Raw genomic sequence first — 19,378 nt, 5'->3', positions numbered from 1 at the left:
TTTTACATAGAGAGGCTGCAAAATCTCATATGGCTCAAGATAACTCGCCGGTAGGTCTGGTGATAGATTTGAAGGTACGCCAGAGTATTTGGTATTCACAGAGGCATTGAGTGGAGTTCCAACGGCTAGTTTCTGATGTTGTATTCACCGGATGATTTGACGTTAGTATTACTGTTCTCACCAGATCATCCGATGTGAATAATTTTTCTAAGCCGTGGGAAAAACGACTAGCTGGCGGGTTTGAGGCTATAAATACTCTTTCACTCAGCTATTTGAAGGTGTGGTATGCTGCTAGTGTCTAGAAGAAGCTTATACACACTTGAGAAGATATCTAAGCCACCAAAATACTTAAAGTGATCATCCAAAATGATTAAGTATAAGATTAGAGAGTGTTTAGTGCTTATAGGATCTACAGTGAGTTGTAGCCAGGTGCTACAGCTTGAAGAAGAGATCAAGGAGTGATCTTAGCTTGTATCGAGAGGTATGCTGACACCTTAAAATCTTGTTGACTTGCTAGCATCTTGTGCATTGGTGGATCAAGCTTGTTGACCCTTCGATTTGGTGTGGAACGGTAACAAGACACGTGTATGAGGGCGCGGGGACCCTTGCCTGGGTGGCTTAAGCTCTAAAGTAATCACAACAGCAAGTGACCGGAAGAGAGGCTAGTAGTGAGTCCTTGGTTTGGTGGCTCATCCAATTTGAGGTCTTACCTTGGTGGTTTGTTGGCTCAAGAGTCATGATCGGGTGCCGACCGGGAGTATATCCTTGGTGGAGCTCCAACGTAGACTAAGAGTGATATTTATGTCATCGACACCACAGGATAAAAATCTCTTATATCGAATTTGTCTCTCTACCTTATTTACGTTTCTGCATTTACATACTTCCAATTTACCTTACTAGAGTATGTTGCAATTATCTTGAACGGTAGAATAGACATACTAGATAAACTTAGAACATATTTAGATAGAAATTAAAATAGTTTTATCTTATAAAATTTTTAGAGCCAATTTAATTTATGTTTCTAAGTGTCTTAATTCATCTCTTCTTAAAACATCGCCGTTCCTCACAGCGATTTCCACTGACATCATCACGAAGTAATGCAATCAATTAAACATCGCCTACTAGCCAGTAGCCAAAACAATGATAGAGAGAGAGCAATAATCTATACATGTTCATAGTATATATCATGGCCCTCCAAATCCTTTATAAGAAGGGAATCACGGAAGGAGAAGTCTTAAGCCACCATTTGCACATTTTAATTGCAGCTCGAAGGAAGAGAGAGGAGGTCGAGTAGTTCACACCCAACCAAGAGGCCTCGAAGAAAGTCCCCCTCACCCAACCCAAAGGTTATATAAGGCGGTGCAGCTTCTCTCACTCTCTCACCCCGTTGGCGGAAAGGAAAGGGACCTCCCTCACCCATCTCTCCAATCTCCATAGGTTGGTCTCCAATCACTCCTGCACAGAAACAAATGCACTCTTCCTTGCATCTTGTGCCACTCTAGCTTCGGGTACTTTCACTTGCACAATACAGTGCAGTGCAGTCCTCTCTAACTGTTGTGTTCATTTCTGTGTGCTTGTGATCAGGACTTGTTGAGCTTCAAGCAGCTAGTAGTCCTTTTGGTTTGGAAGCAAGGCGTTCCAATCCCAAGCAATCTGCAGATGGCAACCCAGTGGTTCTCCAACATGGTAACTCACTAACCATCTAGCAGTCCGACGCTAATTTGCATCAGCATCGATCGTGTGATGTGTGTGCTGATGAATCGCTCGATCATGCGTGGTTTCTTGGCGCGCAGGCGATGGACGAGCCGAGCTTCTTCCACCAGTGGCAGTCGGACGACCTGCTGGAGCAGTACGCGGAGCAGCAGATCGCCGCGGCGTTCGGGCAGGGGGAAGTGGACCAGGCGGTGGCGGCGGCGCTGATGGAGCACGCGGCCGGGGCGGAGCACCGCCCGCAGAAGGCGGCCAAGGTCAATACCAGCTGGGACTCGTGCATCACGGACCAGGGATCCCCCGCCGACTCCTCCTCCCCGACCATCCTCTCCTTCGGCGGCCACGCTGATACCGGCGCCATGTTCGCCAAGGCGCAGGCGCGGAGCGCCTCGTACTACGGCGCGTCCGCCGCGCCCGTGACCGTGGAGGCGCCCAAGCAGGAGGTGGAAGCGGTCGTGCCTCCGTTCCAGGCCCAGGCGCGCCCGATCAAGCGGACCTACGACGCCATGGTCGTCGCCGAGCCCACGAAGGCGCCGGCGACCACCCGTCCGGCCTCCCAGAACCAGGACCACATCCTGGCCGAGCGGAAACGCCGCGAGAAGCTCAGCCAGCGCTTCATCGCCCTCTCCAAGATCGTCCCTGGCCTCGAGAAGGTACACACACATCCGTGGTTGTAGCCAGCTAATTCCGATGAACTGAACTGACTGGTTCGGCGTCTCTCGCAGTTGGACAAGGCGTCTGTGCTCGGCGACGCAATCAAGTACGTGAAGCAGCTGCAGGACCAGGTGAAGGGCCTGGAGGATGAGGCTCGCCGGCGGCCCGTCGAGGCAGCAGTTCTGGTCAAGAAGTCCCATCTGTCCGCCGCCGCCGACGACGGCTCGTCTTGCGACGAGAGCTTCGTGGCCGGCGAGTCCGGCACCCGGACGGCGCTGCCGGAGATCGAGGCCCGTGTCTCGGACCGCACGGTGCTGGTCAAGATCCACTGCGAGAACCGCAAGGGCGCGATCATCACCATGCTGTCCGAGGTCGAGCGCCTCAGCCTCACCATCATGAGCACCAATGTGCTCCCCTTCACCCCCTCCTCCCTCCACGTAACCATCACGGCCATGGTCAGCACCTCACCAACCATCTCCCATGCATGTCATTTCGACGGTCTTCTTCGTGTGCTTAATCAATCCGGTGATGATTATGCAGGCTGGCGAGGACTTCTGCTTGTGTGCCAAGGATATCGTCAAGAAGCTAAATCAGGCGTTCAAGTCATCTCTCTGAAGGGTTTAGCTCCTCATCAAGTTTAATTTAGGCCAACGTTTTTGGTCATTAGCCTTGAGGATTTGAGGCTAATGGTTAGGTTCTTGTTCTTACCTGCCAGTGCTTCTGAAGTTGCTTGCAATCCCCCCACAGTGCCCCTCCCAAATAAAGCAATTTCCACTGGTTTTTGCTGCATGGGTGCAGATTGATCATTACCTAGTTACCAACCTACCCTCTTCTATTTTCTCTCCCTTCACTTTTTGCATGGTTTGAACTAGTCACTCCATGTTTTGGGAGAGAGTAGAATGTAAAAATCCAAAAGAGACCTGTCTTTTCTAGGGCTTGTTTATTTAGGGACTAGGTGAGTTTGACATTTTACAAAACCTAAATTTCCTTTTTCCCCTTGTCCAATGTTGCCCTTACATTTCACCTTGTTTTTTCTACGGGGATTGCGTTTTTCAAACCCAAAATACCTACCTTTGCCGTCCTCTCAATCCTATCACACTCTGCTCCCAAAAAACCTCAATTGTGGAGAAAATGGTGCCTTCTTTTTTTCAGGCCTGAGGGGGACTTTGCAAGCCTTGATTCAGAAGTACTGTAGGGGTGGCTCTTCAGTTTCTTTTTTGAGGGTCTTGCAAGTTGGCCACAACTTGATGCTCCCTTTGCTTGTAGTGTTCGTGTGGTTTTTGTTGTCACAGGCTCAAGATGTAGTTGTGCGCTTGTGCTCCTGTCTTGTTTACTTGCATACAAGTATAAAAATAAATAAAATGTGCTCTATTCTTAGAGCTCCATGGCTCTCTTGCTTGGTTACATGTCTTTTCAGCTTACTAAAGTTGTGTCTTCTGATAATGTTGAAAGCTTCACATACTGTTGATGGATTGCGATCGTAAATCGATCTTCGCATATCGCCTACATCGAATTGTCCTATGTATTACCTGCCCATGAAACAATATATAATTGTCGTTGCGGCGTTCCCATGCCAGTCCAGGAAACATTTGCGATAAATATATATTATCTGTAAATTGACCGCTCAACTATGCTTTATTATTCTTTTCCAACTCATACGTCCATTCTTAAGGGTCGTTTTTTCTTCTTTTTTTTTTCTGAAGGATCACATTTACAATAATAGTCTTATTTTCTTTTTGCTGTGTTACAGCACAACTAAGTGGCTTGACAACTAAGGTCTCATCTCATATCTCCTCATTCTGGTCATTACTCAACTAATGTGTTGATGATAAAATTTGATATCTATAGTGATCATTGTAGAAATGGTCAGCTTAATGGGATATTATTGAGCCTGGTCAAATGCGTGGAGGTGATCTTCGGCTATGGTTATCCCCGACTAGGTGCTCTCTGGTTGAGATGGTCTTTGCCTAAAGTTGGTCTCCAAGCAGGTTGGTCAAACTACGCGCATGTTGGTCTCCGAGCAGGCTGGTCGAACTGCGAGCACGTTGGCTTTCGAGCAGGCTGGTCGAACTGCGAGCACTTTGGTCTTTAAGCAGGCTGGTCAAGCTGTGAGCATGTTGGAACCCGAGCGCGTTGGTCTCTGAGCAGGGACTGGTCGAGTTTGAGCATGAGGATTTTGAGTAGGTGGTCGGCCCATACGGTGACTGGTCGAATTTGGAGCACATAGTTGGACCGAGCAAGCGATACGTGAGACGATGTTCAGATCGAGCAGGTAGTCAAATCCAAGAAGGTCGAATAGGAAAGATACGTTAGTTATAGAAAGTTTGAAGATCAAATGACATATCCGAATTATTTGTAAGTCATGTTCAGTTTGAATTAGGAGTCATGATCTTTTACGGTTAAGACTTGCCGCCCTTTAAATATGAGAGGGTCATGATCGATTGAGAGTCAACATCCAATCGATCAAACACAATTTACATTACCTTTCATTTTTATCTCTTTTGTCTAGCGCCTATAGTCCCGTTCTCTTTCCAATCTACATACATTGCTACATGTTCTTGATCTCGATGACCAAGGACAAGCCACCGGCCATTCTCACTCTGACGGGTTCCCTCTCGAGCATGGGTAATGAAAAAGATTCAACAACGTAGCGCCACGATCAAGGTATCCTAGGTGCTGCTCGCTAGATATTGCATACGAGATGCTCAATGTTTGATGTGACATCTTTTCGTGTCAACACACTTTTTGATGACTCTGTTGGGGAAGAAGACTTTAGGCTATCCTCTAGCCAAATTCTAAAGCCCATAGATATGTCTACCTCAGAGATTGACAAAGATAATATCATCACAGCATCATATGATGAGTTACTAGAAGAAGCGCGTCTGACGAATGAGGCCGACTTGGAGCAACGTCAACAACATCTGCTCTCATGCTACGTAAAGACTCAGCAAGACATGTTCAAGAAAGAAGACTCTCTACCGTCCATCATCCAAAACCCTAAGGTACCAGCCATTGTAAGTGATCAACCCCATCTTTCGTATGAAGATGTTGCTAATATGATCAATCAATCTGTCGATGTGACTATTGCTAATAGTGTCCAAAAGATGGTTGAGGATACATTGGCTGAGAGGATTCGGCCTTTAGTTTTGTAAATACATGAGGAGCAAGGTTTGAAGAAACTTGTTGCTAGTAATGCTAATACTTCAATTCCGTCTGCTATCGTTAATACATTACCTAATGCTTCTTATGCTTATTTGAATAACCCTCATGATGGCCGAAATTATATGGGTAATATTGCACCTAATTATGTCACTTATCATGCTATTAAAACTAATGCGACACAAGTTCCGTATAAAACACCATATGTTAAGCAACATGCTTCAATTTTGACTCAAGCTTATGGAGCCAAAGGTTATCCCAATGTGCAAACACCTTAGTACCAAACCATGGCATATAGTGCTCTGCCTATACCACAGCAAGGATTAGACATCCCTTATGGGCCGACACATGCGAAATGTTTTGCTACGCCACCTCCTGTTAATTCTTATGCGCTGAATTTGCCCACATCACATCTTGAACCGATAGTTAACCCTGCTCGGCCTATGGCCAATTGTGCTGAAATCATACGAGAACAAATAGCTATTGTGCTAAAAGATAATTCGGCGTGGAGGTTAGGAGAAAAGATCGTGCATACCAAAAACCATATCTTGAGTACTATGACACAATCACATACCCCCGCGGTTTCAAAGTTCCTGATTTTGTGAAATTCACTGGGAAAGATAATAGAACCACTAAGGAGCATGTGGGTTGGTTTCTCGCGCAATTGGGTGAAGTCAGTTCCAATGACATCCTAAAAATTAGATTATTTCTTTTATCATTATCTGGAATTTCTTTTACATGGTTTAAATCCATTACTCTTAATTCTGTACATGTGTGGTCTCAACTAGAAGAGAAGTTTTATGAATATTTTACTATGCTGACATTGAATTGAGACTTTCGCATTTGACATTGGTTAAACAAAAATACAATGAACCTATTGTTGATTATATTAGAAGATTTAGGGACATAAAGAACCGATATTTTAACTTGATACTTTCTGAGAAAGATTTGGCCGAATTGGCTTATTTGAGTTTATTGTCTCATCTTAAGGATAAATTAGAAGGTTATGATTTTGAAGATGTTAGTCAAGTCTTGCAAAGAGTTATGACTCAAGAAAGCTGAGTTAAAGAGTCTAGAAATTTTCAGAGGTCAAATGACAAAGCAAAAGTTAATCGTTCTAATGTTCACATGCTCGAGTATGAGTCTGAGAACTCAGACAATGATGACGTTGATACGTGTGTGGCCGAATGGGCCTGGTCTTCTAAGCCCAAACCATTCGTTTGCTTTGCTATTAAGTCGATGTCTCCTAAGAATTAGCAATAAGAGATTAAATTTATTTTTGATATAGCAAAGTGCGATAGAATTTTTGGTTAGTTGCTACAAGAAAAACAGATTATGTTGTCTCATAGTCATGTAATTCCACTGCCATATGAATTAAAGAGGCGAGCTTATTGCAGATAGCATAATTCTTATTCTCATGCAACTAATGATTGCAATGTTTTTCGTCGACAGATTCTATCGGCAATTAATGAAGTACGATTGAAATTTGTGAAGATGCAAATAGGCAAATTTGTGAAGATGCAAATAGGCAAGAAACCATTCCCAGTTGATGTGGTTGATCTCCAAGGCAAGAATATCCTAATTCGGCCAACTCAAGCCGAATCGACTAAATGGAAGAATGTAATCGTTGATCAAGAAAGGTCTAAATATTTGGGGGAGAATAAAAGTTTGTTAAGAGAAGTGTTACTTGAGAAAACTCCCAAAGATACATAATCAATCACAATTGCGGTAAACATGTCAACTACCGGGGGGCATGACAATGTTAAGCCAAGAATGATCAAACTAAAAATCCTAGAGGTTGGCAAGTGGAAGGTTAATGAAGTAAAGAGACATGACAAGGTTGGGAAGTTCAAGCCATATTCAAACAAATCTTGTGTAAGTATGAGAAAGACAAGGCCGTCCCACCTCATATGAGTTGGCCAAATGGGTTCAAGTGGCCAAGATCACCTTTAAGGCAAAGAGTGTGTGATCGTCATCAACCAAGGGAAGACCGTGCTATTGTTATTTACCCACCACTTGGGTTGTCGGCGCCAGTGCTATGGGCGCTCTCGCGTATGCATTTCCTCCTTGCCCGACGTGAGGTTATGACAGTATGTGGATGCCTCCTCCTCCCATGTAATTTCCTCCTTTTCATCCAGTATGGTATCACCGCAGAAGCCGACATTTGATAGAATATCACGTTATGTCCACGACCGATTGGGGGATATGAATCGGTCTTGTGATGTTCAACGTGCTAAAGTTGTGAAGAAAATATACCGGACCAAAAAGAGCAGTGTTCCTACTCAAGGTACAGATCCTAGTAATGATCGAGCGAGGGCCATGACTGCGGATATTATTGAGATCGGTTCCGTGACGGTGGTCGCCGAAGAGCTTGGTGAAGGACCAATTGTCATTAGCAATAATTCGACCAAATCTAAGCATGAAAGTATTATTGTTCAATATACTTCAGAAACTAATGATCATGAAGCGAGCAGCAGCAAGCAATTTTCTAAATACCTACAGCCACGATGGTGTCCCTTAGGTTTATTACACACAAAGAAGAGGAGGTTACAGTGGCTACGCAAACAAGAATTGATGGAACAACAAGCTGAAAAGTAGCGTGATGTTGCTTTTAATGAGGTTGAACCGATGCAACCTGTAACGTCCTAAGTTTTAAACATGTTAATTAATTGCAAATTTCACTCCAAATAAAAATTTTATGATTTATTAAGCTACCTAAAAACAAGAAAATATGTATATGTATATGAAAGTATATATACAAGTATGTATACATTCATATATGTTAAATGGACTAAGGATTCCAAATTTCACCAAATTTATTTCTAAACTAATCCCTACATTAAGTTGGTTCATATACATTTGGTTTGAGGTTTTTATGGTTCTTTGTGTGGAGAATTGAAACTAAATGTCTCTCAATTTCAAATCTACTCTTAGTTTCCCTTCAGCTCAAATCAAATTGAATTCAAATCCCTAAAATTCAAATCCTCTCCCAAAAATAAAGATCCAAGTCCAAATCACAGTTCAAGTATATATTTATTTGAATTGATCTTAATCCAAAGTCAAAGCCAAATTCAAATATTCCATTTGAATTCTTTCTAAAATCTTTTTTTTCTTTTTCTTTTTTCCTTCTCCTTTCCTTCTCCCCGGGCCGTTCTCCCCTCTCCTTTCTCATTGGTGTAGCCCAACAAGCTAGCAGCCGGCCCGACTTCCCTCTCCCTCGAGCGGCCTAGCCCCCTTTCCCTTCCCTTGCTCATGCAGGCCACCGCAGCTCCGTGTGGCCCAAATTCCGTGTCGCCAGCCCGCTCACTCACGCAATCTCCCAGCCCGTTGCTTGCTGCGCCTGTGTGAGCGTGGTCGTCCACGCATCGCCCATCCAAGAGCTTGTGCCGTCGCCTTCTCCCGCCTCCTCCAGCTCGACGGCCAGCGAGGGCCATTTGCCTCTCTCGCCCATCCCTCTGTGCTTGTCGTCCCCTCGCTCTCCCCCCTCTCCGCTCTCTCACGCGCGCCGCCCATACCGTTTGTCACCGTGACTTCCTCACCCATGCACACGCGCGGCCGACGCAGTGCGCCCATGCCGCAGGGAAAATGGTGGGCATGTCGCCCCACCACCTCACCGTCGTGCTACCACCGACGACCGTGTGATGCAAATGACCACTCCGCCTCATTGCTCCCTTCCCCCTCTATAAATAGCACAACCCTGGCCTCTCTCCTCCCCCTTCTCCCAATTTCACCACCGCAGCTCACCATCACCGACCCATCGCCCACGTGCTGCCAAGGAGCTCTATGACCTCGCCATCGTCCCTGTGCCGCTCACCGATGACTCTGGGTCCAACGAAAGGCCGTCCAAGCCAGAGATCAAGCTGCATCGTCGTTGCCTCTTGGATGAATTGCTGTCCACTGCCCTGCCCGTAGCCATTCATCCTCTCGGTGAGCTTCCTGCCCCTCGCATAACCCTCCTGGATAGCGTGTAGTCACCCCCGCGCTCCCTCTTAGCGTGTAGCCATGCTCGACCGTGCTTTTGCTTTTGCTGCCCTAAGATTTCACTACCGCCAGCATGTTGTGCTCTCTGTGTGCTCTGGCCATCACGCCGTGAAGTCCAGGGAGCCTTGGACTCCTTTTCTCAGGTAGAATGTGTGTAGTTGAGGGGAAATGTTGGCCAAATTTTTTGCACCTTTGCCCTCTCCTTCGGTCGCTGTCTAGTGCTGTTCTCGCCGCTGGCCACTGTCGATGAGCCCCTAGACATGTTCCCTATAGTGTCTAGGTCGCCGACGTGAGCTTCCCGTCAAAGAACTTCAGTGGTAGCGCGTCTCCGACGAGCTTGTCAACGCGGCTACACCAAGATCTCTTGTCGCTGGCCTAGTTTTTCCCCAGTGCCATCTCACTCTGCGCTAGCACGCACGAAAATAGCCACAGGTCGTGGCTCGATCCAGTAGCTAGTCGGCCTGCTAGGCCAACCCAGTCGCCCACAGGCCGCACCCCAGCGGGCCGGCCCACCTCCATAGCTCGCTAAGCCACCAGCACAAAACCCGAGCGAGCCTGCACTGTGCAGCCCAAGCTCGGCGTGGTCATCTAGGCCCGGATCCAGCCCAATCCGAGCCTAATTTGGCCCATATAATACTATTCATGTGGGCCCCACCAGGTTACTGTTTAGTGGCTTGATCACTTTTCATGTGGGTCTCACCCATAGGCCACACTCATGAATAGTACTATTTCATATTTTCTCAATTTAATTTTAGATTAAATCTTCTATGAGTCAAAACTTCTCTAGTTTGGCTCCGATTCTGACGATTCTTTTGCTAAAATTCATCTAAATTTGAGACTATCTATCCACCATATTATGATATCTATTAGGGTTCATTTGGCTTTTTATTTGGTATTATTTGATTCTTTCCTAGTATAGCCCATTAATGATCATAGTCACAATTGCAGAACTGCCAGAATTCTGCGAGTGCTACGCGGAAAGCATCTGGAGCGAGGAAGATCCTGATTACAACCAAGATCTTAAAGAAAACCTCAAAGAAGACAAGTCATATCTCCTTGATCATATTAAATCTATGTTTTTAACTAATCCACATGATCAACTAAAACTGAACTTATATCACATGTGCTATGTAATACGCTTTTACAAACTACTTGTAGCAGTTAATCCTATTAAACACTTGCCATACCATAAATGTTATCATCCAAAATACATATCACCATAGGATTACTTGTTGTTATTTATATAATGACAGACTATGCCTTAATATCTAGCATGCTTAGGATTGAATACGTCTCCTCGGAGACGTCGCTTTTAAAACACCTCTTCTCATAGATAAGATTTAATGTTGTCAATGATAAGTTATATACCATGAATCCTTGATGGTTGTGAATTCTGTGATTGTTGTGAAATCCTTGATGTCGTGTGAGATATGGTGGGTGATGTGTAAAAATAGGTGAAAATTATCTGGCGGGGGCAGGTGGAGAAGTATTCTGGATGAGGATGCTCCTGGGGGCTTGAGTCACCTTTGTAGTGTTCATTGCTAGAAGATACCTACCCAGGCCGCTTAAGGATCGAGTAATTGCGTCGTCTAGCCTAGCCACTCTGTGCAACCATGCGTCCTGCATGTGCATGACTTAACTTCTCCTTCATCAGATTAAGTTGGGTATCATACTAGGAGGTTGAGAGCAGCGAGCAGTCAAGTGTCCATCTGTCCCTCTGTTTGAAGGTTGCTGGTAACGGACTATGCTTAAAAAGGGAACTGGCCTTCAGTACATGGATCCAGACGCTTGGGGGTAAATCTCGTAGAGAAATCCGGTAGAAAATGTGATTGGAGTATCTTGGTATAATTAGTTCCTCCGTTTGCAACAGTTGGAGGCTAAGCATATCGCGTGGGTACAATGTACAACCTCTGCAGAGTGTAAACCTATTCGAATAGCAGTGTACACGGTCATAGACATGATAAAGCAGCAATCACGTTGATTAGACACTAGGTGCGTGTGTCTTGATGAGTGAGTATGTAGACTAGATGTCCGTATGATAAGGTTGCTGACTAAATCCGCTAGGATCTGTGTGGTACTAGAGGTATACCAGATGTGCTAAAAGGAACTGTGGAGCGAGATGTAGCCCCTCCTAGGACAAAAAAACCCTAGATATAACTTGTTACTATTTTCTGGATTTACAACTGTTTTAAAAGCTTTGTTACAAGGTTACCTTTGTTTCGAAAGGTTAACATTAGAGAATATAACTGGATACCCGTATAAAACCTGCTTTACAATTAAAACTAAATCATAAAGTATTATCCTTTAATTACCCCATTTATACATCTATCAACACCTTGAAGTAGTATAGGGCTTGCTGAGTATCGTCCATACTCATTTTTGCTGTTATTCAGATGAGGAAGCCGATGACAACTTTGCTGGAGGTGAAGCCGATGATGAAGAATAGTATTAGAAGTTGCGTTCGCACCCTAAGCTACTTGTGGCTTGGGCTTTTGCTTTTTGCTGTGTTTTGTTGGCCTCTCATCCAGGTTTGTAATATATAGTATGAGTTGTAACCTTTTATACTTTGAACCTTAGTAATTATGTATGAAGTTTGACTGTGATACTATAACTATTGTACTGTACGTATCAACTACTTGATCCAGAGACTGATAGAGTTGGTACAAGGATCCCGAGATTGGGGTCCCACACAACCCATTAAGCAAATGTGAAGATCAAAGCTAGATGCCCCTGCAACAGTTCTTTTGTTAACGACAACATCGATGCTTATACAAGATAATGAGGAAGATGAAGTAAGACATATCCACGGTCTTCTTCATCGTTGAGGTGCAAGGTAATTATAGTGTTATTCTTGAAAGGGATTGGATTCATGCAAATGGTTGTGTTCCCTCTACATTACAACAGTTTTTGATTCAATGGGTGGACAATGATGTAGAAGTGGTGCACGCAGATACTTCGGCCTATGTTGCTTTGGCCGATGCTTCAGCTGATTGGAGATATGACAATGTCAAGTGCTTGTCGGGATTTGATATTTCGGGTTGTGACTTTCTTAGTGTCTCTAAAGATGGTTTTGTGCTCGTGGTCGTGAAGCCGGTTTCTGATAATCGATTAAATGATATAGTGTATCAATGAGTGGAGATAGGACTTTAGAATGGTTACAAAAGTGTCTGGAACAATATTGTTTAGATAAGAACAATATTTGTGAAGCTATTGAAGATTTAGATAAATTAGACAAGTTAGGTCAAGGTTTTTTGTCGGTTGATCCATTAGAAGAAGTTGATATATGTAATGGTACTACACCAAGGCCAACTTTTGTAAACAAAAATATAAAAACCGATTACAAGGCTAATGTGATTGAGCTGCTCAAAGAGTGCATCGATTGTTTTGCTTGGGAGTATCACAAGATGCCGGGACTTGACCGAGAGTTGGTAGGACACCGGTTGCCCATTAAAGTGGGATTTAGACATTATAAACAATCACATAGGAGGTTTAATCCTAACATGCATGATCAGATTAAAGAAGAGATAGACCGATTATTGAAAGCTGGATTTATTAGGCCATGCAGATATGCGGATTAGATTTCCAATATCGTCCCATTTGAGAAGAAGAGTAACGGTAAGTTGCGAATTTGCATTGATTTTAGAGATTTGAATAGAACTACTCCTAAAGATGATTATACTATGCTATAGCCGCTATGTTGATTAATGATGCTTCAGGTCATAGAATAATTAGTTTCCTTGATGGTAATACTGGTTATAATCAAATTTTTATGGCCGAGGAAGATATGTCCAAAACGGCTTTTTGTTGTCTTAGTTTTGTCAGATTATTTGAGTGGGTGGTCATGGTATTTGGGTTGAAAAATGCTGGTGCTACTTATCAAAGGGTTATTAATTTAATCTTTCATGATTTGCTTGGAATTATATTAGAAGTATACATTGATGACATAGTCATTAAATCCGATGATAATTGCCATTTAGCCAATTTGAGGTTAGCCTTTGAAAGAATGTGTCGGCATGATTTGAAAATAAATTCACTAAAATGTGCTTTTGGTGTGTCGGCTAGAAAGTTTTTAGGCTTTATAATACATAAGAGAGGCATAGAGATAGATCTTGTTAAAATAGAGGCTATACAAAAGGTTCATGCACCTACATGTAAAAAAATATGCAAAAGTTCTTGAGTAAGGTAAATTATTTGAGGAGATTTATATCAAACATAAATTATTTGATGGCAAGGAATATGCATTCACCTACTTGAGCCAACGTCTCTTGGAAGCGGAGACGATATATGCCTTTATTTAAAAATTATGCTTATCTTTGTTTTATGCTTCCACAAAGTTGAGGTTACTTGCTATCTAGTACTTGCATAGTAACATGTCAAGCCGAAGTGGTCAAATACATGTTGCAAAGGCTAATTTTAAGTGATAGAATGGGCAAATGAGCTTATGTACTTATATAGTACGATTTGGCTTATGAGTCTTTTAAATCTATGAATGATCAAATTGTGGTTAATTTTATTGTTAACCATCAAATTAATGATAAGCATCATTTAGAAGTCGGTTATACATCTATCAAACAATGGAAATTTTATTTTGATAGTTCAGCTTGCGGAGTAGGACAAAGTGTTGGTCTTATTTTTGTTTCACCTAGAGGTGCTATTTTTGAAACATATTATCATTTGGAGTATTTTTTTACTAATAACCAAGCCGAATATGAAGCTCTCTTATTATGATTAGAAATTTTGAGTTTCATATGTGTAAAGAATATAGAATCTTTTGGTGATTTGTTGCTAGTTGCGCAGCTAGTTTTCGGTAATTATCGATGTTTCGATAAATCACTAAATAGCTATCTTGATAAATGTCTAGACATCATTGTCATTTTGGATGACTTTGCTATTAGTTATGTGTCTAGAGATGATAATTTTAGAGCTAATGACTTAGCACAACAAGTATCTAATTATCAAGTTTATAGAGGCGAATTATTTGTGATTGATAGACAAATGCTTTAAAATGTTGATCATTTTATAGCTGGACATGAGTTCTTGGGTTCAGTTCTGTCTTCTCCAACGAAAGAAAAGGTTCAAGTGACTGAATCTAAGGATTGGAGAAGGCATTTAATTGATTAGTTGGAGGATCCAAGCAAAAGTGTTGATATAAAGATTCGGCGACAAGCCTTCAAATATGCATTGTTGAATGATGATCTGTATCGCTGAGTTGTAAATGGCTTGCTTCTCAAGTGCTTGAATTCGGATCAAGCAAGAACTTCTACGGAAAAAGTATATGAAGGCATATGTGGCACACATCAATCATCACATAAGATGAAGTGATTACTAAAAGAGCTGGATTCTATTGCCCTAATATACTTAATGATTGCTTCAAATATTCAATTAGTTCATGTTGCTATGATGCAAGGCTTGCCAAAAGTTTGATGATATTCAATTAGTTTATGCTGCTATGATGCATCCTATTATTAAATCATGACCGTTCTGAGGATGAGACGCTTAGATTTCATTGGTACAATACATCCTCCATCATCAAAAGGTCATTGCTTTGTTTTGGTGGCTGCTGATTATTTCACCAAGTGGACTGAAGATGTTCCTCTAAGAAACATGACACATAAGGAGGTGATTCATTTACTTTGAAGCATATTGTTCATAGATTCGGTATTATGTAAACTTTAATTACGGATCAAGGTACTTCATTTATATCGCATCAGGTATGTGAATTTGTCAAGTCATTAAAAATTGAGCTTCTCAATTCATCTCCATATTATACTCAGTCCAATGGTCAGATCGAGTCTAGTAATAATTTTTTTGATTAAACTTATCAAGAAAAAAATAGAGGAACACCCCATTAGGTGGCATGAAGTTCCATCGGAGGCTTTATGGGCACAACATATTTTTAGACATGGTGCCACTAAAATAACATCGTATGAACTTGTTTATGGATAAGATGTTGTACTACCTGTTAAAGTAAACCTTAGTGCTTTGAGATTGTCCGAGCAGAATAACCTGTTAGTTGTGGATTATTATGATCTAATGATAGATAGTATTAATGAAGTGATGGATGAAAGGTTACAGGCTTTGAGAAAAATTGAGAATGACAAATTAAGAGTAGCCAAAGACTGCAGCAAGAAGGTAAGATAAAAAATCATTCAAGATTAGAGATCTTGTATGGAAGACTATCCTGCTAATTAGATCAAAAGACAATAAGTTTGGCAAGTGGTCTCCAAGCTAGGAAGATCCATACAGAGTTGTAAGTATCATCACAGAAAATTCTTATTTGTTAGAAACCTTGCAAGGGGAGAACTTGAATAGAGCTACTAACGGACGATGCCTGAAGAAGTATTATCCTAGTGTGTGGCAAAGTACTTAGATAAAATATGTCCGATGTTTTGTTTACCATCATTCTGAAGAACAACTGAGGATATTGTTTTGTGTCAAACATGTATGTTTACCAAAAACATGGGGGCGTGTGTTGATGAGAAGATTTGACATCTATATTGGTCATTGTAGTAATGGTTGATTTAATGGGATATTGTTGAGATTGGTTGAATGTGTGGAGGTGATCTTCGGCTATGGTTATCCCTGACCAGGTAATCTCCGGCTAAGGTGGTCTCTGGTTAAGGTGGTCTCTGGCTAAAGTTGGTCTCCGAGCAGGCTAGTCGAACTGCGAGTAGGTTGGTTTTCGAACAGGCTGGTCGAACTACGAGGACGTTGGAACCTGAGCGTGTTGGTCTTCGAGCAGGGACTGATCGAGTTTGAGCACGAGGATTCTGAGTAGGTGGTCAGACCGAGCGGTGACTGGTCGAATTTGGAGCACATAGTTGGACCAAGAAGGCAGTACTTGAGCAGATGTTTGGATCGAGCAGGTAGTCGATTCCAAGAAGATTGAACTGCAATAAAGGATACTTGGGTAGATGTATGAGAGTTTACGTGGTCGAATAGGAAAGATATGTTAGTTATAAAAAGTTTGGAGATCAGATGGTATAGCCGAATCATATCTGAAAGTCGTGTTCGATTTAAATTAGGAGTCCTGATATTTTACGACTAAGACTTGTAACCCTTTAAATATGAGAGGGTCATGATCGATTAAGAGTCAACATCTAATCGATCAAACATAATTTACATTGCCTTTTTTTTATCTCTTTTGCTTAGCTCCTATAATCTTATTCTCTTTTCTAATCTACATTGCTACATGTTCTTGATATCGACAACCAAGGATAAGTCATTGGCCATCCGCGCTCTAACGGGGCCTCTCCTGAGTGTAGGTGACGACGAAGATCTGACGACGTAGCACCACGACTAGGATATCCTGGGTACTGCTCGCCGAATATTGCATATGAGTTGCTAAGTGTTTGACGAGGTATCTTTTTGTGTCAACTTAATGCCTACCTTGCTGTAGGGTAACATGACTTATTTGTAGCCAAAGCATCTGAGGTCCCCTACACTAACACATTTTTAAACCTGCACAACCACTAATCCCAGCTAGAGATTAATTTTTTTAAAAAATTTTGCGAATTTTGAAGGGGAACAAAATATCTAATTTCGAAATTTTCTTTTATTGACATATGAGATTCACAGAGTAGAAGATGAAAAATGACCGAAATTTCGGTGAAATTTCGCAAATTCCAGTCTTTCGCCTGTGAACTAAAAAATTGTAATACTAAATTGATTTTGTGATCCAGCAACTGGGGGCTCGGCTCCACATACAAATCTGCCCGTTTGTGAAATTTGGCAAAAATAAAAAAATAGACAACATATATCGCCGTATTTGCTAAAAGAGATAGCGTATCGGCGTATTTACAAATCTAACACTCGTATTTGATACCTTAAATTATGGAAAACATGGACCTGAGGTGCCGAATATAGGCAACAATGACGTATTCGGCACTTTAGGTGCCGAATATGGCGATGCTTTCGTCTCCCGTCACTTTTATCGCTACTTTCGGCGCGTGGTCAAGTCGTGTCATGTCGTCGTCACTTCATGTCTCTCTACTTTTCGTTATAAAATGAGAGCATCAACGCATACATGAGCTGTAGCGCGAAAGGAGAGCAGAAGCGCGAGCAAAGTAGGAGATGAGGGGGAGAAACAGCAGCGCAGCGCGTGGAGAGGAAATGAGAAGCAACGCAAGGTGAGAAGTAGCAGTAGCGCGAGGAGAGGGGAATCAACCCGAGGCGAGGAGGAGCAATAGCGCGAGATACAATAAGTACTTAAATTATGTTCTTAATTAGTACTTGTAGCAATAATAGTAATTAGAGTGTTTAATCTATTTAATTACATTTGTTTAATTATTTTTTAGTTTGATTATATGAATCTGATTATTTCCAATGTAAAATATCAAAAATCTGTGCATTGTTGCCTATATATACCCTTAATAAACGCGTAACCTTTACTTTACGCTTACATGCATGCATTGAATATTGTCTTTGAGACTTAGAAAGAGTAATTACAGATAGTCCAGTCATTTTGATGCTTCCTTTATGTGCAAAAATAAAATACGTCTTTTCGATCTTATTGTCCTAGCTAATTATGCCCATAAGTTTTGAAACGAGACAATTTCAGATGAAAGGAATGAAAAAGCATCTTTTCGTTTGGAACGAGACAATTTCCTTCAAAATTGCTATGGACTTCGTCCAAAAGCACGACAATTTACACTAGTTCAACATCCATCGGCATCACTAACACAGAAATGTTGAAATAGACATAGCCGGTCAACTTGACGGAAGGCGACAAGCTCACAAGCAAAGGGCAAAGAACAGCTCACTCTAGATCTGATAGCACACCATTTGAGCATACTATAGTGCTCCTGATGCTGTGCACAATGGACAATGTGCACACTGGCAGGTTACCCGATTTGCAAGCATCAGCAGATCTGGAACGCAGAGATTGCTACTCCCTAACAGTAAATTAACAATGAAGAGCTGTTCAGATCTCAGAAACGAAAAGGTCAAGTAGTTGGCAAAGTTGATGAGAGATGTCATGATTTTTTTTTTCTGAGCAACCTCACATGAGCTGTTCATGCTTCTTCAGAGGTAATGGCACATCTCATGAGTTTGCCCTTAATACAAGAACCCAACTTGCTGTCACTACAACATTTTAAGATAGGTGTAGAGATGTTTCTCAAGACCTCCAAGGCGTGATGGATCAAGTATATCACAGAGCATCAAATTGCATAGAGATAGGTATCACAAAGCACAAATAGCAAAATCAAGCAACGTCAACAAAGCAAAAGAAGTGTACAATTTTTGTATGGGCACAAGCTCATTTCATTATGGCACGTGGCAATAGAATAACCGCCGGGCGTCTCTTCAAGTAACACCGGGTTGGCGTTGAATATTAGTTTTTGTATATAACACATGCATGGTTAGCGCTAAGCAATGCTAATCAGCGTTGCTTGCACGGATAAAAAAACACGCTAAGCACTCGGAAGCAATGAGCGTCCGGACAAAACCAGGGATGCCTGCATTCCTCTCGTATATACCCGGGCATGTCCTGCTCGAAAAGAAGGGCAGATCTATCATCCCTGTGAAATGGACAAAAAGACTCCTCATGGTCATGGCAGAACAAACACAAGGGTCTTAGGTCTATGGTCAGTTATATAGGGAAAAAAACCGTGACGAAAGAACTAGTAGAAAGAGTTAACAAGGTTTAGACGAAGTCAGTTATATACCAAAACAAAACATTTGTGACACAAGTACCACTACTCTAGTAACATCACTGCTTTCAGACTCGTGAAGTCCACAGCGCAAAGTGAGAGATGGTAACGTAACCAGGGACCAAAGGGGCATTGACACCCTCATTTTTTTGCCACATCGATCCCACTTTCTCACGACGGATGACAGATCCACTCGTCCATAGCCAAGTTGAGTTGCACCA

The 19,378-nt window shown here is 42.2% G+C and overlaps 1 protein-coding gene across 1 annotated transcript; it reads left to right on the top strand.

The window, feature by feature from the left end:
- The first annotated feature begins 1,226 nt into the window (after positions 1-1,226).
- Positions 1,227-3,747, top strand: LOC133913203 (transcription factor bHLH18-like). Its single transcript, XM_062356277.1, has 5 exons — positions 1,227-1,437; positions 1,585-1,686; positions 1,794-2,363; positions 2,436-2,819; positions 2,905-3,747. Exons 2-5 carry the CDS (start codon positions 1,660-1,662, stop codon positions 2,977-2,979), a joined length of 1,056 nt encoding a protein of 351 aa, XP_062212261.1. The 5' UTR covers positions 1,227-1,437; positions 1,585-1,659; the 3' UTR covers positions 2,980-3,747.
- The last annotated feature ends 15,631 nt before the right edge of the window (positions 3,748-19,378 follow it).

The sequence above is a fragment of the Phragmites australis genome, chromosome 3, assembly GCF_958298935.1.
Source record: "Phragmites australis chromosome 3, lpPhrAust1.1, whole genome shotgun sequence".
NCBI lineage: Eukaryota > Viridiplantae > Streptophyta > Magnoliopsida > Poales > Poaceae > Phragmites > Phragmites australis.
This window is presented reverse-complemented; position numbering and strand designations above follow the sequence as displayed.